The sequence below is a fragment of the Mauremys mutica genome, chromosome 8, assembly GCF_020497125.1.
Source record: "Mauremys mutica isolate MM-2020 ecotype Southern chromosome 8, ASM2049712v1, whole genome shotgun sequence".
Classification (NCBI taxonomy): domain Eukaryota; kingdom Metazoa; phylum Chordata; order Testudines; family Geoemydidae; genus Mauremys; species Mauremys mutica.
Genome location: NC_059079.1, coordinates 36,675,354 through 36,702,570, shown reverse-complemented (window position 1 = coordinate 36,702,570; position 27,217 = coordinate 36,675,354). Strand labels below are relative to the sequence as shown.

At 40.4% G+C, this 27,217-nt stretch overlaps 1 protein-coding gene across 2 annotated transcripts in view; it reads left to right on the top strand.

Annotated features, from left to right (window-relative positions):
- Window positions 1–27,217, top strand: part of DPYD (dihydropyrimidine dehydrogenase) — a 588,030-nt gene that overhangs the window by 180,651 nt on the left and 380,162 nt on the right. For both annotated transcript variants that reach the window (XM_045026686.1, XM_045026687.1), the window contains one exon: window positions 26,478–26,565. In XM_045026686.1, the coding sequence (XP_044882621.1) occupies window positions 26,478–26,565 (88 nt within the window). The remainder of the gene's footprint in view (window positions 1–26,477; window positions 26,566–27,217) is intronic.

The window sequence follows — 27,217 nt, the reverse complement described above, 5'->3', positions numbered from 1 at the left end:
CTGTATTGGCTTCCAGCTTGATTTTGTTTCCAATTTTAAGATTCTGTTTTTAACTTGTAAAGACCCAAATGGCTTATGTTCTGGGTTCTTCAGAGGCCTTTCCCTCACCATATATCACATCACAACAGATAAAACAAGATGAGGAGCTCAAACTAGCCAACCTTGTTCTAATCAAAAGGAGGCTGGGCATTTTCAGTAAAGGTTCCTTAGATGTTTGAAAAAGACCATATAAATGCAAAGTACTCTTCAGGACAGAAAGTGAGAAGGGTGGGATTAGGACTCAAGATTGCCTGACTCCTGGCCCTCTGTCTAGCCTACTAGATAATGTGTTTTTAGGAGGTTTTTTGCCATCACCTCAATTTACAACTGTGAATTTGAATGAGTCCTTTTCACTCCAGGTGATAAATATTTTTATCCAATTATTCCTATCATTCCTCAAGTTTCACAAAATCCCTCCAATTTCACGTACTGAAAAAAGGTTAACTTTGTCTAGGGGGATAATTGCTGTACATATTTCCTCTTGCTCTAGCCCTTTAGCTGTTTGAGCTGAGGCATATAATCAATGTGGCAGTGGTTAAGGAGAGCATCTGCACTGATAGTATGAGAGCATAGCAGGACATTTAATAGATACATGGATTTTAAGGCCAGAAGGGACTGTTGTGATCTACTCTGACCTCCTGCATAACACAGAATATTCCAATAGTGGTGGCTGAACTACAGCATATTTTTTAGAAAAAACATCCAAATCTCTATTTTAAAATGTCTAGTGATGGAAAGTCAACCCACAACCCTTGTTAAGTTGTTCCAATAGGTGATTACCTTAACGTAAAATTGTATGCCTTACATCTAGTTTGCATTTGCTTAGCTTCAACTTCTAGCCACTGGATCTTGTTATACCTTTGTCTGCTAGAATGAAGAGTCTTTTATATTATCAAATTTCTGTTCCCCATGTGTAGGTACTTATAGACTGTGAGTCACCCCTTAATCTTCTCTTCCTTTTGATTAGTTAAATAGCTTGAGTTCCTTGAGTCTCTCAAAAATGATATCAAGTTAGTTTGACAAGTTTTTTCCATATACCCATGCTGATTGACATTAATTGTCTTACTCTCCTTTAAATTTGTATTAAGGAAGTACTATATCAAACATTTCATTGTTTTTACCTGGGATTGATGTCAGACTGATAATTAGCTGGGCTGTCCTGTCTGCCCTTTTAAAATATTGGTACAATGTTACTTTACTTTTGGTTCCTTTGGAACTCCCCCGAGCGCAAGACTTTTTGAAAATCAACATTAACCATCCAGAGAACTGTTTCACCAGTTCTTTTAAAACTCTTGGATGCACATTATCCAGACCTGCTGATTTTAAAATGTCTGACTTTAGTAGCTGCTGTTTAACATCCTCCTGAGTTACTGTTGGAATGGAAACTATATCATAATTATTATATGGTGGTCTAATATAGCATTCCACCTATTCAGTGGAACATTTTTTTGAATTATGGAATTGTCATAGGTTTTAGAAATTCCAAGGAAGTTTTAGTGCTGAGACCTCCAGCACACATCACTCAGATTGAAATCTTCCATAATGATGCAGCTTTTTTCTTACATGTAATAGAGAGGCTCTTAAGAAGCCAGTCATCTTGTTCTCTAGTGTGATTTGGTGGTCTGTAGCAGACACCAACTGGTAACCCATGTTTTGCTTTATTTCTTAAGATATTGATACATAAGTGTTTGAGATCATTTGCTTTCAGGTTGTCAATGAGTCAGAAACAGATAATGCCATTTTTAACATTCAGTGCCACTTTCCTTACAGTTTTTCTGGCCTCATGCTTCCTAAAAAGTTTAACTAGTTATTTCAACATTCCAATCATGAGGATCACCCCACCAGGTTTCAGTAATACCAACAAGATCAAATTTATGCACATATGAGCAAATCTGATGCCTTTCTTTTATTCTTTGATTACTCAGGCTGCAAACATTGGTATATAACAATTAATAGATCTCGTCCAGTTTTTTTCTCGACATCTTAATTTTTGTGTTAAATGCTTGTTCATGCCCCTTCTTTTGTTGTTAAACACTTTCCTGACTAGTCTTACCTCTCTGTCCCCAGAAGACTGGATTCCCTTCTACTGAGGCCATCCTAACTGTACAACCCCATTTCCCCACAGGAGAAGGACCATTTGCCTTGTCTTCATGGCATACATCCTAATGTACATAGAACCATTCAAAGCATTCAGTGGAACAAACAGAAAATGTTGAACAGGTGTGCATAGATGTTGAATACTGTAGACATTGTGCACTGTCATAGAGCAGTCTCTCGGTACTGAGAGAAGAGAACTCAACCCACCTTGCACTTTGGAATCTAGGACTTGGAATCTAGGAACGTAGGGACAAAATTAGAAGATGAACAAAACATTCTACAAATACACTAGAAGCAAGAGGAAGACCAAGGACAGGGTAGCTTGTTACTAAGTATGGGCGGAGGGGAGAAATAATAAAATGTGGAAATGGCAGAAGTGCTAAATGACTTTTTTGTTTCATCAGCAAAGAGTCCTGTGGCACCTTATAGACTAACAGACGTATTGGAGCATGAGCTTTTGTGGGTGAATACCCACTTCGTCGGATGCAGTGGGTATTCACCCACGAAAGCTCATGCTCCAATACGTCTGTTAGTCTATAAGGTGCCACAGGACTCCTTGCTGCTTTTACAGATCCAGACTAACACGGCTACCCCTCTGACTTTTTGTTTCAGTTTTCACCAAAAAGGCTTGTAGCGATTAAACGTCTGATATAGTGAACACCAGTGAAAATGAAGTAGCATCTGAGGTTGAAATCAGGAAAGAACAACTAAAAATTACTTATACACATTAGATGTCTTCAAGTCACCAGGGCTTGATGAAATACATCTTAGAATACTTACAGAGCTGACTGAGGAGATATCTGAGTGATTAGCGATTATCTTAAAAAAGTCATTGAAGATGGGAATTTTCCAGAGGACTGGAAAATGGCAATTATAGTGCTAGTCTATTAAAAAGGGAAATAAGAACAACCCAGGGAATTAAGGACCAGTCAGCTTAACTTCAGTACTCAGAAAGATAATGGAGCAAATAATTAAGCAATCGATTTGTAACCCCCCAGAAGATAAGGAGATAAGTAACAGTCACCATGGATTTGTCAAGAACAAATTGTGTCAAACCAACCTAATTGCTTTCTTTGACAGATGGTGGGAAGTGGTAGATGTGGTATATCTTGACTTTAGTAAGGTATTTGATACTGTCTTGCATGACCTTCTCTTAAACAAACTAGGGAAATACAACCGAGATGGGGTTATTGTAAGGTGGGTTCATAACTGGTCAGAAAACCATTGCCAATGCGTATTTATCAGTGGTTCACAGTCAAGCTGGCTGGGCATATTGAGTGGGGTCCCGCAGGGATCGGTCCTGGTTATGGTTCTGTTCAATATCTTCATAAATGAGTTAGATAATGGCATAGAGAGTACACTTATAAAGTTTGTGGATGATGCCAAGCTGGGAGAACTTGCAAGTGCTTTGGAAGATAGGATTAAAATTCAAAATGACCTGAACAACCTGGAGAAAAGGTCTGAAGTAAATAGGATGAAATTCAATAAGGACAATGCAAAGTACTTCATTCTGGAAGGACCAATCAGTTGCACATGTACAAAATGGGAAATGACTGCCTAGGAAGGAGTACTGCGGAAAAAGATGTGAGGGTTATAGTACATCACAAGCTAAATATGAGTCAACAATGTTGCAAAAAAAATCATTCTGGGATGAATTAGCAGGAGAGTGTAAGCAAGACACAAGAAGTAATTATTCTGCTCTATTCCATGCTGATAAGGTCTCAACTGGAATATTGTGTCCATGTGTTGGGGTGGCTGCTCCGCACAGGCAGAAGAAGGATTAAAGCAGCCTTCTGGAAGCTGTGCAGAACCCAGCCAATTAGAAGAGGGCTTATTCAGCCAGCCAACAGGGAGAAGGCTTAGTGGAACAGCCAGTCAGGGCCAGGCTGGCCCATATAAGAAGAGCTTCTGAGCAGAACAGAGGTCTCTCCCTGGAAGCCAAGGGAGGAGGACTAGCTGCCCTGTAGGAGGGTTGAGAGAGACAGCACCATGGACAGAGCAGTGCTGGGCAGGGTCAGGAGAGCAAGAGGGAGCTCCAGCCTGACAGCTGCCAGACTGAGGTCCTGATACAAGAGCGGAGAAGGTGCTAGGACTGCGGGGAAGTGGCCAGGGAAACAGACAGCGGAGTAGGGGGAGAGGCAGTACATGACTGCTGGCTAAAGGGTCCCTGGGCTGGGACCCGGAGTAGTGGGCGGGCCTGGATTCCCCCACCCCCTTTTGCCTACCACTTGCCACCAAGAGGAGTGGCCAGTTCCTGGGCTACAGTTTGCCACCGAGGCGAGTGGCTAGACCAGAGACTGCAATTTGCCTCCAAGACAAATGGCTAGACTGAGGACTGTCGGGTCCCCTGGAAGAGGGAAGAGAACCGAGGGAGGCACAGCTGGAAGGCTGTGTCCAGAAGAGGATGCTGCGGTCTGGAGAGGGACATGGGTCCTAGAGGTGGAGGCGAGAGTGACGATGGGCGGGATGCTACTAGACGAGAGCCCTCTGGTGAAATTAGAGCTAAGTCCCAGGACAGGCAGCAGGTGGTGCCATGGTGATGAGTCCCGCCCTGTTACAGTACAGTTCTGAGTGCCACATTTCATGGAAAAATGTGGAAAAATTGGAGAAAGTCCAGAGAAGAGCAACAAAAATGATTTAAGGTCTAGGAAGTATGATGTATGAGGAAAGGTTGAAAAAATGGGTTTTTTAGTCTGGAGATGAGACGATTGAGAGGCATGGGCAGTGGGTGGAGCCCCCCTTTTGGGATGCTAGCTCCTGGCTCTGCCCCTTCTGCCTGCAGCCCCCCACCCCACCGGAGGAGCCCTGGACTGGCCAGAGGCCTGAGCCCCCCCCCACCTGCCTGGTAGTGCCCCAACTCCCCTTTCCCGGAGGAGCCCCAAGCCAGCTGCACTGTACCTCCCCAGACCCAAAGCTGCCGTGAGGAAAATCATCTTGTACTCTCCTCTGGAAGAAGCTTTTGCTATGCCCCATGCAGGTTCCGGGGCGGCTGAGGAGGCGGTATTTGCTACTCAGCTTCCTGGGTTCATCAGTAATTTCTCTGGAGTCTAGGGAGATAACTGATGAACCCAAGAAGCTGAGTAGCTCATACCACCTCCTCAGTCTCCAGGGAACCTGCATGGGGCATAATAAAACAAAAACTTGCCCGCCAAACCCCACAATGGGGGTTCAGTGGCTGCAGCAGTGCCCGGGGAAGCTCGGCCTATTATACCCACTGCCCATGCTGAGAGGGGGCTTGATAACAGTAATAAAAATGTTATTACAAGGAGGATGACAAAAAATAGTCTTGTTAACCTCTGAGAATAGGACAAGAAGCAATGGGCTTAAAGGAAGGCTTAAATTGGATATTAGGAAAAACTTCCTAATTGTCAGGGTGGTTAAGCAATGGAACAAATAGTGGAATCTTGGTCACTGGAGGTATTTAAGAACAGGTTAGATAAACACTGGTCAGGAATGGTCTAGTTATTACATAGGCCTGCATTGAGTTCAGGGGACTGAACTAGATGACCTCTTGAGGTCCCTTCCATGATTCCATGACTTGAGGCATGAGGAGGGTTTGCTCCTTCCTTCCCCGTACTCCTTCCTCTCTCTCTCTGGTAAAGCAAATCCTCTACTTCTCTAACCGCCTTTGGAGCACAGCAAGAGCAAAATCTTCAAATAGGATTTAAAATGTTTTTAAACATCTTTTCTCTTCCTAGGGAGTGTTTTGTGTTGATCTCAAGGGCCAAAAGAGTTAAAGGTGTTATAAACTCTTTTTCCGTGCAATGTTAAAATGTAGCTTGGGGCGGGGAGGTTCTACATAGGTTCTGGTTTACTCAATTTCTTGACAGACACTCAAAAGCATTCATTCTAAAGTTGAAAGTATACTGATTAAAATATACATACAAATCCAAGAAGTTAAGACAAGCATTTATATTGAAACTGAAATTGAGTAATTATGCAAAACCATTGTAATCAAAATCTATTAAAGTTCTACATTTGGAGGCAAAATATCAAAGTCTCTTATTTTCATTGACACTCTTTGTTAGATGAAAAGGAAAAGTTTAATTTTACTTTGTCCTGATGTGCGAAGCATATTCACTTCTCCTGTTTCAACAAACAAGCAGACACAAAGTGGAGGAGAGACAGGATAGAAAAGGTGGGGGAAATATGGCTTTTGTTGATGCTCTTGAAACATTGGCAGCTGGTCAGTTCTGAATGGATGCTTTAGGCGGGCAGGTCAGCCAGGACACCAGTTGCTTGGAGCCAGGCTCGCATTCCAGTCAGGGATGTCGTCAGTTTGGGTCTTTTCTCCTTAGACAGGGCAGGCCATTTCATCTTGCTATGCTGATTCAGTGCAGTTGATTTCAGGATTCCCATGAAAAGAGAGTGAGCAATGGGATAGGAGGAAAGAAGCAGGGCAGAAAGTAACACAAAAGGGAAGGAAGACAGAATAAGATCTTATGTGCCACTGCGGTGCTGGCAGTTATGTTTCCCCATTGATGGACTAAGGACTGGATGTCATGATAATATGGTGACTTTCAGGATTCCTAGGTGAAAACCAAAGTTGTTTAAACAAGAGCAAGGCCTGTTGGCATTCCTCATGAGAAGAAAATCCTTTGATCTGCCGTGCTCCCTCTCCCTTGAGGTTGGGGAGACTGAGATGAATCAAGATGAGCTGGAATGAGACAAGCTGGGAAACTGAGATGAAAGTGATGAGCTGCATTGCAATGAGATTTTTTTCTAAGTCTCTTTTTAAGAACTCCAGAAGGGGGAAAGTGGGCAGCATAGTATATAGTACATTGTCCATTATTTTAGGCCTAATATTCATCAAATTAATTTTGGTTCATTAATTTCTGGACCCATTTCTTCTTTATTAAATCTCATCCTGGTCTTTGAGTCAAATCAGTAGGCTTTTTGCTTTTGTTTGTTTGTATGGGATAATTCAGTCTCTCTCTTTTCTTGCACTTGTTCATAACATTCATTACTGAAAACAACTTGACCTATTTTCCATGGGTAATTCCCAAGCAAGGAAAAAGTTACAGGTTATTGTGATATCTTATGAATTTTCATATATGTTTTACAGTTGATCTTATAATTAAGAAATGTTTAGACCCAATAATCATAACAGAAGGCAAAATTCAAACCTTTTAACCATATTGCAAAAGTCTTTTACTTTCTGCTCTGAAGGGGAAAGGCTTTACATAGATTGCAAACAAAGCAGGTATATGTTGAAGGTTAGGAGTGTATTTCTGTGAGAAGCACACCTTCTTTATCCAAAATCACCATTGTTAGCTTGCATTTTCTTTTATGTGCTCCAGATTGGCTTCCTGAGAGGCTAATGGACTCCAGATGTTTTATGGTTCTGCTGGCTAGCCTTTGCCTCTCCACAATCTTGGCCAGAAACCTTGAAGTTTTGTAAGCCAGTCACTCTCTTGTCCCTTCTAAGACTCCAGTCAAGTAGCGAACATGCATCTGTGTGTTTTCTATAGTGCCCATCATGGTAGTGTCTATGTGCCTTCCCAAAAACTTGAATCTACATGCTGAGGTGTCTAGTGAAATTCAGAAAAGATTCCTGTCCTTCTGTCTTACCTGCTTTAGCAAAGAAGAGGAGTTTGTAGTATTTGGTGAAAATGGTTATATTCAGGATAAGCATAATCTCCTATAGAAGATGGGTCCACAGCTGAATCAGTTGCTGAAAGACATGTTGTTGGTGATTGGAAGGGGAGGACTGGTGATTCCCCAGTGAATTGTTTGGCCCTCAAATACAAAACAAAGAAACATTATCTTATCCTGCTGCTCCAGCCCTTCCTGAAGCCTTACTCTCACAAGTAATCTTTGAATTAGAGATTTACATATTCATTTGAGTGGCATTACTGGCATGCATGAGTTCCTGTACTAAGTATGAAGTCTCCATGTATGGTCTTTGTGGTCTCTGTGGTGCTGTATTAAGGAAATCAGTCCCTTCAATATTTTTAAACCTTAACTGATGCCATTTTATTAAATTTGCAATTTATAGATTTCAGTTACATTAAACTTTATCATAGTTCATTAGAGTATTAAATTGATGGATCTTTTCCCACTAAATGTTAGTGTTAAATAATGTTTCCTGCATAAATAGAGAGATTATATGTAAGCTTCTGAAGTTAATGGCATATTGTACAGAACAATATTTCTTTGCAAGTGGGGCATACAAGATGCAGGTTCTCTAGTACAGAAAAATGTTTGTGACTTAACTTGCAGAAGAGTAATTCTTTTTTTTCCCTCTGAATTGAGTCCTTAAGGAGTTCCACTGTCATTGAGACAACAGGTGTTTCAAAATTTGAAAATATAATTCATGTGACATATGGATAATGCCACATAATTCTTCTTTCCTAAGAGTACTAGAAATGATCCTTGATACAAGTCAAAAAGTCTATAAGACTGCTGGGAGAATAGTCCAGGTGAAAAAAAGATTATTGTGTACCGGCAAAGCTATAATAAAAACTGTCATTTTTGTCAACCTAAACTGTCTGTCTGTAGAGAATTAAAAAGGAACTTGAACATCATGTAACAATTGTCTCCTATATGAAAGGGACTGCTATTATGGTGATCACCAGTATACTGGTTTAAAAACTCTGTAAAGCTTGGTGTGGTTGAACCACAAATGCTTGGTATGGGAGATGGAAAGTGCTGTATGCCAAGGAATTTAGAAGAGTACATCTTCATTTCTAACTAAATAACACTTTTTAGTTACCAATAGTTTATATAGTGTGTGTGTGAGAGAGAGAGAGAGAGAGAGAGAGAGAGAGAGAGAGAGTGTGTGTATGCATTATAAGTATACATACAAGTTAGGTATAACACTCAATAAAATATTCATAGACTGTGTTCTCAGGGTGGCTAGAATTATTAGTTGTTTTACAGAGTTCAGACAATTACTATTTCCAGGTCAGTACCAGATTAAAAAATGTTAACCACTTTTGAAGGTTAATCATGTCTAGATCAAAAAGAGATGAGTTGTATTGTTGTTAGTATATTTTTTAAAGTTTATATTACAAACATAAGAATGGCCATACTTGGACAGAACAATGGTCTGTCTTGCCCAGAATCTTTTCTTTTGGCAGGGGCTAGTCCCAGATGCTTCAGAGAGAATGAGAACAGGGCAATTATTGTATCATCCATCCCCTGGTGTCCAGCCCCAGCTTCTGGCAGTCAAAGGGTTAGGAACACACAAAGCATGGGGTTGCATCCCTGACCACCTTGGCTATTAGTCATTGGTGGACCTATCCTCCATGAATTTACCTAATTCTTTTTTTGAACCCAGTTATACTTTTGGCCTTCACAACATCCCCTGGATAAGTTCCATAGGTTGACTGTGCATTATATGAAGAAGTGCTTCCTTATGTTTGGTTTAACCGTACTGCCTTTTAATTTCATTGTGTGACCCCTGGTTCTTGGGCTAGGTGGAGGCGTAACTAACACTTCTTTATTCACTTTTGACACACCATTCAGGATTTTATAGACCTCTATCATTTCCCCCCTGAGTTGTCTCTTGTCTAACCTGAACAGTCTCAGTCTTTTTCATCTCTCCTCATGTGGAAGCTCTTCCACACCTTTAATCATCTTTGTTGCCCTTCTCTGTACATTTTTCCAATTCTAATCTATCTTTTTTTGTGAAGGGGTGTAGTGTAGCATGGATTTTGCAAAGGTGTGGGTAGCATGGATGTTTATGGTGGCATTATTATATTTTCTGTCTTATTTATCCCTTTCCTAATGATTCCCAACATTGTTAGCTTTTTTTCGACTGCAGCTGCACATTGAGCAAATGTTTTCAGAGAATGATCCACAATGCTCCAAGATCTCTTCCTTGAATGGCAACAGCCCATTTAGACCTATGTATAGGTTGAATTATGTTTTCTAATATGCGTCACTTTGTATTAATCAACGTTGAATTTCATTTCCCTTTTTGTTGCCCAGTCAGCCAGTTTTGTGAGATCCCTTTGTAGCTCTTCACAGTCAGCTTTGTATTTAACTATCTTGAGTAATTTTGTATCATTTGCAAACTTTGCCACCTCACTGTTCACCCCTTGTTCCAGAATATTTAGGAATATGTTGAGTAGCACTACTTACAGTGTAGATCCCGGGGGGACACCACTGTTTCCCTCTCTCCACTCTGAAAACTGACCATTTAGTCCTAGCCTTTGTTTCCAGTGTTTTATTCCCTTACCTCTTTCTTATCTCATGACTCTTACTTTGCTGAAGAGCCTTTGTGGTGGGACCTTGTAAAAGACTTTTTGAAAGACCAAGTCCACTATATCAATTGATCACAGTTATCTATATTCTTGTTGACTCCATGAATGAATTCTAATAGGTTGGTGAGGCACGATTTCCTTTTACAAAAGCAGTTTTGATTCTTCCTCAAGATATCATGATCATCTATGTGTCTGATAATTCTGTTCTTTTCTATAGTTTCAGCCAGTTTGCCTGGTACTGAAGCTAAGCTTCAGGCCTTCAACTGCCAGGATTGTCTTTAATGCCTTTTTTAAAAATCTACATAATATTAACTTTCCTGGACTCCTGTACAGATCTTTCCGGCAGTTCCTGGTACAGAAATTGATATAAGTGATCGGCTACATACCACAGTTTGTAATTCTATGGTTTCATATTTGAATTCCTTCGGAGCTCTTGGGTGAATACCATCAGGTCCTGGTGACTTATTACTATTTAATTTATCAATTTGTTTCAAAACTTCCTCTATTGACACCTCAGTTTGTGTCAGTTCCTCAGATTTGTCACATAAATCACCACACTGAAGACACTGTTTTCCCCTCATATCCCCTGCAGTGATGACTGATTCATAGAATCATAGACTTTAAGGTCAGAAGGGACCATTATGATCACCTAGTCTGACCTCCTGCACAATGCAGGCCACAGAATCTCACCCACCCACTCCTGTATCAAACCTATGTCTGAGCCATTGAAGTCCTCAAATCATAGTTTAAAGACTTCAAGGTGCAGAGAATCTTCCAGCAAGTGACCCATGCCCCACGCTGCAGAGGAAGGCAAAAACTCCCCAGGGCCTCTGCCAATCTGCCCTGGAGGAAGATTCCTTCCTGACCCCAAATATGGCGATCAGCTAAAGCTGAGAATGTGAGTAAGACTCACCAGCCAGATACCCAGGAAAGAATTCTCTGTAGTAACTCAGATCCCACCCCATCTAACATCCCATCACAGGCCATTGGGCATATTTACCGCTAATAGTCAAAGGCCAATTAATTGCCAAAATTAGGCTACCCCATCATACCATACCCTCCATAAACGTATCAAGTTTAGTCTTGAAGCTAGATATGTCTTTTGCCCCCACTGCTCCCCTTGGAAGGCTGTTCCAGAACTTCACTCCTCTGATGGTTAGAAACCTTCATCTAATTTCAAGTCTAAACTTCCTGATGGCCAGTTTCTATACATTTGTTCTTGTGTCCACACTGGTACTTAGCTTAAATAATTCCTCTCCCTCCCTGATATATTTATAGAGGGCAATCATATCTCCCCTCAGCCTTCTTTTCAAAGAATTCATTTAGATTCTTGGCAGTGGCCTTTTCTTTCTTGAGTGCTTTCATAGCACCACTGACTGTTTGACAGGCTTCTACTTCTGATGTACTTAAAAATGTTTCTGTTAGTTTTTTATGCCTTTTGCTAGTTATTCTTCAAACTCTTTTTTTGGCCTGCCTAATTATACTTTTATATTTGACTTGCCAAAGTTTATATTTGTTGGTACTTTCTATTTTCTTCAGTAGGGTTTTACTTCCAATTTGTAAAGGATTCCCCCCCTCACCCTTCTAACTGCCTGTTTTATTATGTTTAACCACGGCGGCATTTTTTTTTGGTCCTCTTATTTTTATTTTTTTTAATTGGGGTATGCTTTTAGTTTGAGCCTCTATTATGGTGTTTTTAAAAAGTTTCTATGCAGCTTGCAGGCATTTCACTCTTCTTACTGCTCCTTTCAGTTTTATTTATCTAGCATCCTCATTTTTGTCTAGTTCCCCTATTGATGTTAACTACTACTGTGGTGCATTTCTTTGGTATCTCCACCCCCCCCTCCGAATGTTAAATATAATTACATTATGGTCGTTATTACTGAGTGGTTCAGCTATATGGACCTCTTGTACCAGATCCTGTACTCCATTTAGGACTAAATCAAGAATTACCTCCCCTCTTGTGAGTTCAAGGGCTAGCTCCAAGAAGCAGTCGCTAGTGGTACGTAGACATTTTATCTCCGAATCCCATCCCAATCCTGAGGTGACATGTATCCAGTCAATATAGGGATAGTTGAAATCTTCCATTATTTTGGGGTTTTCTATTTTTTATAGCTTCCCTAATCTCCCTGAGCATTTCACAACCACCATCATCATCCTGGTCAGCTGGTTGGTTGTATATTTCTACTGATATACTCCTCATTATTCAAGCATGGAATTTCTATCCATAGAGATTCTGTGGTATAGTTTGATTCATTTAAGTGTTTTACTACATGTGACGCTATGCTCTGGAAATGTGTATAGAAGTATTAACATACAGTTTAATAAAAATTAGAGTATGATCTATCTTCCTAGAAAAGTACAATTACATTCTTAATATTAAACAGGAAAAATAGTAATGTTTAAAATTAACAACGTTTAAAGCATTTAGACTTTCACAGACATTCTGGTTCTCATCTTTTACAACCTTTCATGTTACAAATAATGGAAGAGTTCTTTCTGTTTTTAGACTAATGGCAAGAAGTCATCTAGCTAATTTATCTTCCTCCCATAAAGTGCAGGTCCATTCAGTCAGAAAGGACTATAACTGGTATAATATCAGCCAAGTTTAGGCCTGGAGTCCCTGTTTATGAATGCAATTGGCACCCTCAAAATGAGCTACAGGCACAAACATCAATATCTGCACGTTTTACTACTCATGTAATACACAGTTGGGGATGCAACTAGCCAGGACTTCAGGTATGAAAAGGAAGATGTGAATAAAGCTTGAGAAAGATAGGTCATTTTTCTGAAAATTTACCCCATACTTTTTTTACTCTGTTAAATTCAATTGTTTTCCCCTCTTAAGTCATTTTTAAAATTATAAAAAAATGTCTGGAGATGTAAATCAGGTATAATTCCACTGAAAACAATTATATAAGTTCCTTGATGTAAAATTAGTATAAGATCAGAATTGGTCCCCTGGTCTTTGTCGGTGCGAGGGAGGGAGGGAGGGAGGACGAGAGAGCAAGTGAACAAACAAACCCACAATAGCTAACAGCATGGTGGTTAGGGTAGTCACCTGGGATCTGGGAGACTGAGATTCAAGTCCTTCCTCTGCCTGATTCATATCCACATCCCATGTGGGTCTCCTACACTGGTCTATAGAATTTGACTCTCAGTTTCTTCTGTTGGAGCAGTTCAACTTTGTATAAATAAATAAATGCTCATTGAACCAGAGAGAGAGAGAGAGCCCCAGACCCTATAGGTAGCAGTTACGGGGAGTAACCTAGGCTTAGGACACAGGTTCAATACTTGGTCTGAAGTAGGCAGAGCAAGTACTTGAAACTGGATCTCCCCTATCCCAGGTGACTACCCAAAGCACCAGTCTATTCTGGGGTGGGTGCCGCTCTCTTCTCCTCCCTCCACTCCAGAAATTCCCTCCCTTTCCCAACAAGAGTTTCGCTGAAACTAGTATTTTTCCATAAAAGTTTTTGTTTCACTGAATCTGCATTTCTGACTAAAAAATGTTTAGTTGAAAAATTCCCAACCAACAGTGCAGGAGAGAACAATAGATCTTTCCAACAGTTTTAACAATAGAAGAAAATGTGAGACTGGCAACCAAAGCACTATCTTTTTCAGAGCATCTTTGATTTCCGGCCCTTGGATATACATGAGTTTTTCTGTAATTGTAATTCAGTGCAGTTATGGCATTTTCAGCTATTCTAAGCAAACTGCATTGCAATTCAGTTAAACTTGTAGCATATCAATCTGGTAGTGAATCTGTGTTGTCATTTGAGCATGCCCTCAGCAATAGAAAAATGTACCACCTGAAGTAGTAGATCTCAAACTCACTTTTTGACTTGAAGTTATAGAGCCCTAAGGTGGAATCATAACTGAACATAAGAGGGCATAGATGGGTTGGCAAAAGGAAGCTTTGTGAGTACATGAGTTTGTACATACTTGTCAGGAACTGTATACCTCAGCTATTCAAATACAAAATCTAACACTCAAGGGGAGTAGCATGTAGATTTGTGACATTCACTGGAAGACACCGATACATAAACTGAGTGGATTATATTCCTTCACATAGGAGCATTTTTTATTTATGAGACATATTATCATAATAATTTTATTTATAAAGCCAAGGAGCTCAGGGTGCTGTAGAGCAATATGTAATAAATAGATTACAAAAACAAAATCTATATTAAAAACAACACTAATAAAATGACCCTCCTAAAACTTCAAAAGAGGGAATCGGATGCAGGGGAAGAGGCGAGAGAGGGAGAAAGGTACTAAACATGGATTTCAGCTGTGATCATACTAAAAACACTATTATAACATTTTATATTATTGATTTGCTTAATAAGCCACACATATTTGCTAATAGAAATTTAAACTGTTTTTGTAACGTACTTGTTTACAAGCACTATCTGTGACAAACCATAACACAATGGGTATGACTTCCATTATATTTGAGAAAAGTTGTTGTAGTGATTTCTGATACATCTGAAGGATACTGGTTCTCTTCTGCATTGGCACGATATCTGTGCTGCTTGCTACAAAATGCCTTAATCCATTCTGATTTCCTTTAATTAATTCATTTATAGAACATTCCTCATTCTGAAGCATTGCAAACCACTTTACAGAAGTAAAAGGAAATAATTGATATACATGAAAAAAAGTGAAGAGAGTGAAACATGTTACTCACACCTTCTTGTCAACTCTCTGTAATGGGCCACTTTCTTGCCACTTCAGAAGTTATTTTTCCTCCCTTGGTATCCTGCTGTTCATTGATTTATCTCATTAGATTGACCTCACACTTTGTAAAGCAACCCCCATCCTTTCATGTATTTATACCTGCTCCTGTATTTTTCACTTCATGCATCCAATGAAGTGGGTTCTAGCCCACAAAAGCTTATGCCCAAATAAATTTGTTAGTCTCTAAGGTGCCACAAGGACTCCTCGTTGTTTTTGCTCATACAGACTAACATGGCTACCACTCTGAAACCTGGTAGTCTTTGAGACAATACTTCAACAGTACATTACAGTGTGAGATAAGATGAAAATAATACTGCATCTGAATGAAATGGCAGAAGAAATTCAAAGAGGCAGAATATAATTACCTATTATGGAATTTGGCTAGGACCAGACCTATCACCATAGCTAGGTGTTAGGAGTACTGCCTCCCAACGTACTCCTTGCAACTTCTCCAGGCTGAATTTCCAGAACTGAGTAGGGTTTTGAGAGAAATTCTCAGCACTTTACTTCTCGTCTCCTGCCAGCAGTAGCTGCAGTGAGGCAGCTAGCTCTCTGCCTCTTCCCCTAGTCTGAGCACAGACGCAGAGAAGACAGAGCCAGGCAGGTATAGGAGATGTTGCTGGGGAGCTTACCAGAGTCAGAGCCTTGGGAGGACATGAGGGCAGGAAGAACTAAGGCACAGGTGTGGAAGGAATGCTGATGGTTAGGAGGAGCTGGTGCAAAGGGAACTATAGGGACTGTGGCATGCTGAGGCAGAAGCATAGTGTAGTTAGGTCTGGAAGCAGGATATTAAGGGATTCCTGGTGGCAGGAAAGAAGAGGATGGAGGTAGAATGAGTGAGTGAGGGAGACTCAATGAGTTAGACTGGCTTGAGACACGGAGAGAAACCCTAGGGATGGTAGAGTAGAGAAAGGTAAAAGAAGGAAAGAAACCCCTAATGAGCAAGAGAGACAAGAAAGGTCGAAGATCAAAGGATGGAACCCCAGGGTTGCAAAGAGGGTAACCACAGGTGAGGAGGGAAGAAGTTCAAGGGAGACAAGGAGAAGGGGGACCACAGTGGAATAAAGGAGACATTGTAAGCAAGGTGGAGGAGATACTCTGTGAAAGAAAGAGGAGGGGGAGCCCAGATGAGTTGATAACAGAGACTGCAGGATGTGGGGAGAGAGCCAAGGGGATACAGAAGGGAGGGGAAAGTTCCTAGATCTCAAGAGAGACACAGAAATGAAATTGAGAAGAGGAGGGAGGAAGCATAAAAAAAGTGGTCAGGCAGGGAGTACTGGAGCCAGTAGCGAGAAAGAGGAAAGAAGTGCCATGGGTGGAGGGAGAGATTTAGGTTCTATTTCTATATGGCTCATGTAGGCATATTCACTTTCACAGTCTCCCAAGATCAGCTCTCATCTCTGAGGAGGGCTTTCCCCCGCTTCCCCATAATCCTTGCATTTTTTATCTCCTGGCAGCAGAGAAATTCAGCTTGCTGCTGCCTCTTCTTTTTGCAGCCAGCAGCAAATTCCTGTTTGTCTCTGCTTCTGCTGCTTGCTTCCCTTCACCTTTCCTCCCTCTGACCACCTTGTCTCAGATAAATGAGAAGGGAGAACAAAGGGGCACACTCCTCCTGTTCCGCACTATGGCTGGATCCTCCAGCATGTGTGAGACTGCAGGAGGCAGACAAACATCTACAGGAGGTAGGGGGAGACTGAATGGATAAAGGGTAATAGTGTGCAGGAGAGCTGAAGGTTTTTGGGAAGGTAGAAGGGCTGTGGAGTTCTAGGTGGGGGAAGAGATGTGAGTGCTGTTCAGGGAGTCCTGTTTTTGGGGAAAGCAGAAACAGTCTTGCCAACTTTCATGATTGATGTTTTTCTTCAACCCTCACCACCTGGAGTCATGTTATTTCATGAGTGTTTTGTATACCACATGCTGGGTAATAACATGAGGACTCATGTTTCTAAAACTAAACTTTATTAACAGAGCTATTTACAGAGATGCTGCATCTGCTGCTGGTATTCCAGCCTTGTACACTTCCTGATGTTCCTCCAAACTCTTCCCTCTTTCAACTTGTACTGCTCCCTTCACATTCCATGAAGCTTGCTACAATGAGACTCTCAGATTTCTGTTTTTTAAAATGAGAGACCTTTCTAGCCCTCGTGGCTGCAGAGGAAATCTTGGAAATGTATCCCGAGTCTATTCTAAAAGTTTAAATAACAGAACCACACTTGGACACTACAGAAAAGTAGCATGGAACCTTTCATTTAATAACCTTGAAATAGTTGGAACTTCAGTTATGTTTTGTCCAAAAGATAAGGTGGCAGCTCCAGAATCAAGGGGTCCTAATATTGCTAGAGATGTATATTGGTTTTGTACTAGCTCATAGGGAAGAGTGCTAACCACCCAGCACCAATTTTTGGTTTGAGTGCACCCTGCTGATGCGCATTAACAGTTTGTTTCAAAGAGGACTAGGCCAGAGTGCTCTAATGAATGCTTAACGTGCAGCAGCAGGTTGTGCATGAACAATTAGCCCACGGCAGACTATTGCCAGCAAGAGTCATACCCCAGCTTGCCATGATCTAATTGTTTGTGGAGTCAAGCCTGAACTTCACTCCCTACTGTACACATACTGTCTCAGTCCCATCCTTATTTCATTACAGGCCCCAATGTAATCTTCTGCCATAAGCAAAAGCAGCGGATCTTCTCCATGAGTCGGGCTTGGGAGTTGCAGCAGTAGATCCCTGTCTTCTCCCTTTTCAAGGTTTCAGCAGTGTATCTTGCTATCTCTACATTTAGGCATCTGTGTGTATGGATGTGTGGGAAAGGATTGCAAAAGCTGATCTTCTTCTCCCTCCACAGGCAGGGGCAGCTCCAGGCACCAGCACAGCAAGCGCGTGCCTGGGGCGGCAAACCGCGGGGGACAGTCTGCTGGTCAGTGTGAGGGTGGCAGTCAGGCAGCCTTCGGCGGCGTTTCTGAACTGCCGCTGAATCCGCGTGACCAGCAGACCTCCCACAGAAACACCGCCAAAGGCTCACTGACTGCCATGCTTGGGGCGGCAAAAAACATAGAGCCGCCCCTGTCCACAGGTACCTGATTACGATCACCCCAGTTGCTATTGGAGGAACAATAAGAGGGGAAGAAGACAGCTAACCTCGAAAAGCCACAAGAGAACTCTTAAAAGCCAAAGGATACAATTGCAGAGGGAAGACATGAGTTAGGAAGCTCCGTGGTGGCCTGTTTCTCTTAGGGAAGAGGGCAGTAAAGCTCTCTCTCCTCACTAAGACTGTCCCTTTGAAAGAAGTATCTCATATTTTTCACCATGTTACTCCTCTCCTGTTCAAAGTTCAGGGAACTCATTCAGAAAGTGGTCCCAGACACTCAGAGTTCTTAGGAAGAATGCTGACATATAAAGTTGTCATGATTAGGCTTCAAAGTGAACATTTTTTGAGATGAATGAGTAGCTTACACTTCTCTTAAAGCTAGTGGACCAGATCCTGAGCTGGTGCAAATTCAGAATAGCTACATTGATCAATGTGAATATACGTGTGTGTGTGTGTACACAAATACTTGACCTTTCTAAATAAGAAATTGAAAGTCCAAGTTTTTGCATGTGTATTATGTTGGAACATGTGGGCATCTGTCATTACACAATTATATGATGTGGTGCCTGGGAAGTGTGCTGTCTCTCAGGAGCCCATGACCAAGATGTTACAGAAAGTCCCTCTGACCACTACCCCATGCTGCTCATCCATGTGGGCAATAATGACAGTGCCAGGTATGGCGCTGAGCAGATCACCAGTGACTGCAGAGCTCTAGGAGCAAGGGTGAAGGGATTGGGAGTGCAAGTTGTGTTCTTGTTTATTGTACCGGTTGAGGGTAAGGGCCCTTACACATCCTGGAGATGAATGCATGGTTGTGCAGATGGTGTTGACGAGGGCTTAGGCTTCCTCGACCATGGGATGTTGTTACCAGAAGAAGGTCTCCTGGGAAGCGATGAGGTTCACCTGGCCAAGAAGGGGAAGAGCATCTTCATGCACTGACTTGCCAATGAGGAGGGCTTTAAACTAGGTTCAACAGGGGCAGGTGACAAAAGCCCACAGGAAAGCATAAAACATGTTCCCTTAACAGAGGGTTAGATGATGTTGGCGACATGGAAAATTACTATAGGGTTATAGAAGCAACAAGAGGGATGAGGCATTTCTAGAACAAATAACAGAAATGTCCAAAACACAAGACCTGGTGGTAATGGGAGACTTTAATTACCCAGATTTCTGTTGGTAAAGTAATACAGCAAAACACAAAATTTCCAATAAGTTCTTGGAATGTATTGGGGACAACTTTTTGTTTCAGAAATTGGAAGAAGTAACCAGAGAGACAGCCATTTTAGACCTGATTCAGACCACCAGGGAGGAATTGGTTGTGAATGTGAAGGTGGAAGGCGATTTTGGTGAAAGTGATCATGAACTGATAGATTTAATGATTCTAAGGAAAGGAACATGTGAGAGCAGGAGAATAAGGATGATGGACTTTAAAAAAGCAGACTTAACAAACTCAGAACTGATAAGTAAAGTCCCATGGGAAGAAAATCTCAGGGAAACAATAGTCCAGGAAAGCTGGCAGATTCCCAAGCAGATAATATTAAAGGCACAATTGCAAACTATCCCAGTGTGAAGGAAAGATAGGAAGAATTGTAAGAGGCCAATATGGCTCCACCAAGAGCTTTTTAATGACCTGATAATCAAAAAGAAAACCTACAAAAAAGTGGAAGGATTAGTTGGACTAATTGCTAAGGAGGAGTACAAAAGAATAGCACGAACATGTAGAGAGAAAATCAGAAATGATAAGACACTAAATGGGATATACGCAGCAAGGGTCATAAAAGGCAATAAGAAGAGGTTCTTTAAAGACATTAGGAGCAAGAGAAAGACAAAGGAAAGCATAGGTCTTCTAGTTAGCAGGCAAGGAGAGCTAATAACTCATGACATCAAGAAAGCTGAGGTGTTTAATGCCTATTTTACTTCAGTCTTCACTAAAAAGGTTAATAGTGACCAGATACTCATCACAATTACTATTAACAAAATGAAGAAGGAATGCAAGGATTCCAAAATAGGGATAGAACAGATTATAGAATATTTGGATAAGTTAGAGGTATTCAAATAGGCAGGGCCTGATGAAATTCATTCTAGGGAATTTAAGGAACTAGCTCAAGGAATCTCAGAACCATTAGCAATTATCCTGGAGAACTCATGGAGGATGGATGAAATCCTAGAGGACTGGAGAAGGGAAAACGTAGTACCTGTCTGTAAAAAGAGGAACAAAGGAAAACCTGGGACCTATAGACCAGTCAGCCTAAGGTTGATACCTGGAAAGATGCTGGAACAAATTATTAAACAATCAGTTTGTAAGCACCTAGAAGATAATAGGAGTATAAGAAATAACCAGCATGGATTTGTCAAGAACAAATCATGCCAAACCAACCTATTTTTTTTTGGGTGGGGGGGAGGGGAACAAGGTTACTGCATTAGTGGATGGAAGGAAGTAGTACACATAATATATCTTGATTTTAGTAAAGCTTTTGATATCTCATTGGCAAACTAAGGAAATATGGTCTAGATGAATTTGCTGTGGGGTGGGTGCACAACTGGTTGAAAGACCTTACTCAAATAGTAGTTATCAATAGTTTGCTGACAAACTGAGAATGCATAACTAGTTTGGTCCCACGGGGATCAGTCCTGGGTCTGGTATTATTCAATATTTTCATTAATGACTGGGATAATGGGGTGAAGAATATGCTTATAAAATTTGCAGATGACACCAAGTTGGGAGGAGTTCCAAGCATTTTGGAGGACAGAATTAGAGTTCAAAAGATCTTCGACTAATTGGAGAATTGGTCTGAATTGAACAAGATGAAGTTCCAAGTGCAAAATACTTCACTTAGGAAGGAAAAATCAAATGCTGGGCACAACACTTTAGGAAAGACGTGCACAAATTTGAGAGAGTCTGGATGACAGCAACAAAAATGATAAAAGTTTTAGAAAAACTGCCTATAAGGAAACGTTAAAAACTGGGCACGTTTAGTCTTGAGAAATGAAGACTAAAGGGGCACCTGATAAGTCTTCACAAATGTCAAGGGCTGTTATAAATAGGACTGTGATTGATTGATCTCCATATACACTGAAGGTAGAACAAGGAGTGATGGATTTAATCTTGCAAGGGAAATCTAGGTTTGATATTAAGAAAAACTTTCTAACTATAAGGGCAGTTATTCTCTGAAATAGGCTTCCAAGGGAAGTCGTTGAATCCCCATCCTCAAAGGTTTCTAAGAACAGGTTGGATGAACACCAGTCAGGGATAGTCTAGGTTTACTTGATCCTGGCTCATCTCAGGGGGCTGGACTTGATGTCTTCTCAATGTCCCCTTCTAGATCTACATTTCAATGACCCTATAACACTAAATAAAGCTACACAACAGAGCATTCTCTTGTGTAAATACTTTGCAAAAAATGGTTAATTGATATAGATGTTTTATACCTAGCTTTATTCACACAGGACAATTAGTATACCTGTGCCTACTTCAAAAGTGAGAATGCAAATGGAATCTTATCTAAGGTGGGATTAATGATTGGGGTTTTGGAGTACATTTATGTTTCAAATGTGTAATTTTCTCTCTATATAATATATTTTGTCTCAGTTGCTGTGATATCAACACAATACATTCTCTTCTCTCTGAGTTGATTGCTTCACATTCTTTTGAGCTGCAACTTTTCAAATGACTATTTTCATGTCTTCTGCCTTGGCCAGTGGTGGATTTAGAGTTAGTGGGGCCCTGTGTGCAGCTTCATTTTTGGGGCCCTCTCTCAGGACCCAGCCAAGAAAAAGAACATTCTCTCTTATCTCCCCTCCCATTTTTCATTATTTTTTTCTTCCTCCTTCTATATTCTAAGTAATGGGAAGTAAATGAAAATAAAGTGAGGTACCTTGATTAGGGCAGGGGGTTGGGGTTCAGGAGGGGGTGTGGGGTTCAGGCTCTGGGAGGGAGTTTGGGTGCAGGGTGCGGGCTCTGGGCTGGGGCAGGGGGTTAGGGTGCAGGAGAGGGGCAGGAGGTCGGCGCTTACCTCGGGCAGCATGGCTCCTAAAGCAACCAGCACACACACCTCCTCCGGCAGCGGCTTCTAGGTGCGGGGCGGGGCAGGGGGTCTCTGCCTGCCGCTGCCCCCAGGCACCATCCCCGCAGCTCCCTTTGGCCACAGTTTCTGGCCAATAGGAGCTGCAGAGTCGGCACTTGGGGTGGGGCAGCGCACTGAGACACGCGCCCCCGGGGGCTGCAGGGACATGCCGGCCACTTCCGGGAGCGGCATGGCGTGGAGAAAGGGAGGCAGAGCAGGTAGGGAGCCGCCTTAGTGTTGCTGGCACATCTCTGCATGCCCCTTGGGAGGGAGAAGGGCAGCGGGTCTCCGTGCATTGCCCAGGGTGGGGGCAGCGCACGGTGCCACCTCCCCCCCCCCGCCAGGAGTGCACGGAAATGTGCCAGCAGCTCGCTGCTTCCAAGAGTGGCGTGGGGCCACCAGCCATGGTATGTAAGCAGTGTGCCTGCCTGAGCCCTGCTGCGCCGCCGACTGAGACTCAGGAGCAGGTTGTCAGATGAGATTTGTCCTGCATTTTGGGGGTCCCCTGTCATTGGAGGCCCCATGCCACCACATGGTTTGTTTCATGGTAAATCCACTCCTGGCCTTGTCCCTTATGAAATGTTTTAAATATAGGTTACCAGGAGTAAAACTCAGTCTAGTGTGGAATGCCACATAAGGTCTCAAAATAAGGTTTTAGTGGTGCTTAAGTAGTACATAGGTCTTGAGCTGGCTCTCAGAATAGTGAATAGCCCTCGTCTTTTAAAACAATACAGTATCATAGAACTTTTATGTCTTTCTCAATGATTTAATTGTCATTCCAAGGACAGATGGGGGGAGAAAGTGTTTAACATGTATTGATAACTGGAAGAGTTTGTTGTATTTCATTATTACAAAGATGTAAGTATGTTAATTTATATATGTGATTTAGATATGCCTAAATATAAATATGTATATGGGTTTAAATTTTTGTTTTCTCTACGACAGATATTACCACTGATAAAAAAATAAATCAAGGCCATTTTGCTTTATTTTAAAATGTGAATGTATTGTTATACATTTAAATGCATTAGTTGTGACAAGTGGATTGGAGAATTTTTATTTACTGATTTTGTTGCTTATAGTGCATTTTAAACCAAATACATAATAACAGAGTGCCTTTGAAAAGTAAAAGGGGCTTTCACAAAGTAAAGGGGAATTTCAAAAGAGGCAAGGTAAAACAAAAGTGTAATCTTTGCCATTAATTTATAATGCTGGCACATAAGGGAAAATATATGTAGTATTGAGGTTTACAGCAAATGTTGGCATATTCCCCTAAGTACAGTACTGTCTCTGATTTTTCACAGTATCAGTCACTTAAAGCAATTTAGGTAATGATATTCTGGCATGCATTTCTACTATTTTATTTATGCCATTTGCCTAGCTCATTGGAATGCAGTACCTTTGCTGTTTGGTACAGTAAAAGCACTCTATAATATCTATTATGGCATGGTCAAAGGATAATTTATTGTCAAATAGAAAAATAGGTCAACACTAATGTCACTTGATGATCAACCCCCCAAGTTTAATAAAACATCTCACCAGCATGCATTCCGTGCAGTGGCTGATATTTTATTAGGACTACAGTACCTGACTATAGCAGTAGTGTAATTACTGAGCTGTCAGTGTGATAAGTGGGATTAATGGCAGCCTGATGCACTTTAGTCTGCAGAGCACTCAGAAAACTGGAAGATGGTATTATTATCAGAGTGAGCCTACTGGCATATTCATGCCTCCCCCCACCCCCCAAAAAAGCTATAATTCAGGTTTGCTTTGCCCTGCCTCATTAACACCTGATGTTTTCAACAGCTGTTATTTGTGAACCATCTCAATAATAATAAAAAAGAAATTATTTGGTAAAGATACTTAATAAACACAACCATTAATCTATGCATTGGCTATCCTGTCATGGGGCCTTTCTATTCATTTTTAATATAAATATACTGTGTCTTAAGGGTAGTCCACGCAGACCTGCCTAAATAGCTATTGCATTTTAAAAACTGTCTTGAGTTGGGGCAGCAGTGGAGAAAAGACATAGCAGAATGGCTGCTTTTTTCTTACATATGATTCTGAAGTCTGTTCTCACCTCTCTGTCTACACAGCCAAAACTGTCAGACAAGCCCTCATCGTGTCACATCTCGATTACTACAACCTCTTCTTCTTTTCTGGCCTTGTATACTGCAGCCTTGCTCCCATCAAGTCTGCTTAGAGTACTAAGATCACTTGTTCTTCCATGCTTCTTCAAATGCATGGAAAAAAAACTCTGTTATAAAATCCAAACAACTATTACCATATCCTTCTCCAAATTCCTAGTTAACTCATCTCTGAAATGATGTCCACAAAATACTGACTGCTAATCATGGTGAGGTAGGTAACAAGCTATAACTATTTCCTTTTCTTACTCACTTTACAACCAGTTGGAACAAACCAATGAACTGTAAGCCCCCTACGACTAGGATGATCTCTGTCTATGTTTGTACAGCACCCAACATAATGGGATCCTAATCCTTGTGGCTGTACTATAATGGTAATATTTACTACTAAATAATCATGGGAGATTTGGGAATGCTGTAGCCGTGTTAGACCTGAAAAATGTTTATTTTTGCTATTTTCTGTAAGTTGACATAGACATCTTTTTATAATTATGCTGAAAAATATCCAGAATAATTAAATGAATTCTGAGTAGTATGGCATTTGGTCTATGATATTTCACTAAAGTGTAAGGCCAAAAAAAAACCCCAAAAAACAAAAAATACCCAACCCCTCATCAAAACAGGATATCATTTTAACTCTTTAGCTGATGCTTGCTTTTTTAAAAATCATGCATCAACTAGATTATTCTTTAGGGTCCAATCCTGTAAAAGCACTTGTGGAGGTGAACTTAGACCTGTATGCCCACATGGATGCCTTTGCAAGAATGGGTCATTAATCACTGCTACTTAAGTCTGTGTATTTTATTATACAATATAACTTGTCATGGAGGAAAAAAGTTCCCATTCTGCCCTCAGATATGCATTGAAAACTCCAGTCAATTTCAGTGCAAGTTGCCATAGGAGTTATTATTTGTACTCCCGAAGTCACAGATTGTAAACCCACAGTTTAGAAGTAAAAATTTGTCCTTTTATCTAAATCTTAAACTAACTCATTAAAGTAATTGTATTGCACAAAATAAGAGATCCAATATTTAGCAGCCATTCTTCCTTGGGACCGAAACAGGGTGAGCCATATAAATCATGAATTATTTTTATCACCTTTCCTATAAAAGTATTGTAAAACTCTATATATCTGATTATTCAGTTATCAAAATTATACTCTCAATTACACCTATTGAACTTCATTAATGAATTTCATCTGTTTTACAGTTGGAAAAACTAAGGCACAGACCTTGCGTAAGATCACAGAAGAATTTGTTATAGAGCCAGGTCTAGAAAAAAATATATTTTTAGATTGTGAAGATATATTAACTGTTTGTGAAGCAGATACTAGAGTGATGAATACCATTGAAAGGCCTATGATGAAATTAATAATTCTCTTCAGAGCAGGGTTTGAATGGTATTTAGGAAATAAGACCCGTGCCCATGCATTGAATAAGGAAGAATAAAATAATAAGGAATACAAATAAAGAGAAAAATCAAATAGCTACTCATTTAGTGAGCATCATCCATCCTGTGCACTGAACAAGGCAGGGGTCCAATGGAAAAAATAGTATAATTATATAATAAAACGGTGCATGGCACAAGGACTCCCAAATAATGTTCAATGGATAATAAAAATTGTGGCATTTCCTATCTTTTGAGTGCTTAACTTTTCAGTCTTAACATTCTTTTACCATATTTGTATGTGTAATATAGCGATAGATTGCATATTCAGAATGGTGGATTTTATGGATCTGCTTATTATAGAAGAAGGCTACTTTTCTGGCTAAAACACCCAACCAAAGAGATCAGAGTTCTCTTTTTAGCTCACCGCAGCCTTCTTGTGTGGCTTTAGGCTATTTGTTTAACATATCTATGCTTCAATATCCCCATCTTTAAAATGAGGATAATAAAACTTACCTCACTATATTGTTGTGAGAGTTAATTCAATAATGTTTACAAAGCACTTTGAAATCCTTATATGGAAGTCTCTATAGAAATGTAAAGCATTATTATTTTTTAGACTTACCAATTTGTACATGAAAAAAACTTATGCTATTGGCAGTATTTGTACTGTATGTCTCCTTAACTCATTAATTTTTTTTCCCTAGATGCTTAAAGTGTGCAGATGCCCCCTGTCAGAAGAGCTGCCCAACAAATCTAGACATCAAGTCATTTATCACAAGTATTGCAAACAAGGTAAAAGCAGGCTCACAGTAGTAAATTAAAAGCAAGAACAGCAGTTGCTTGCATTTCTCTTTGTGTGATTGAATTACAATCCTTATCTTTGTAGTCTCTAATAAAATAATGTTTAGAACAGGTATGATCAAATGTAACAGATTCTTCTTAATTTTTAATTATTCTTACTGATATTGTTCTTTGGCGATATTGTAAATGCACAGACTGTATGGTAAATCTATTTCTTCAGCAGATTTTTTTTCAGGTATTCGTTTTGGATGGATTTAATCGATTAATAGTATTGACAAAACAATACACTTCAGTGTAACAAATTCATTGTATTGTTACCTGACTGTGCCATTATAGTTACAAGACATTATTTTTTTCCATTTGAGAATAAATATTTTCACGAAATGATTATAATTTTCTTAATAAAATTTGCTTTGGACTGACACTTGGCATGCAGGTGCTCATCTCAGGGATGAATGTTTTTCATTACTAGGGTTCAAGTAAATAAGCTTTATCATTTTTTATTCACAAAACCCAATAATATTAATGAATTATTACAACAATAAATATAATCAACTTTAATAAGGTGGAGTGTTTCCAGATGCTATCCTGTTAATGGAGAAAAAAATACTTTCTGTTGCCTTCAGATCTGTAAGTACCTTTT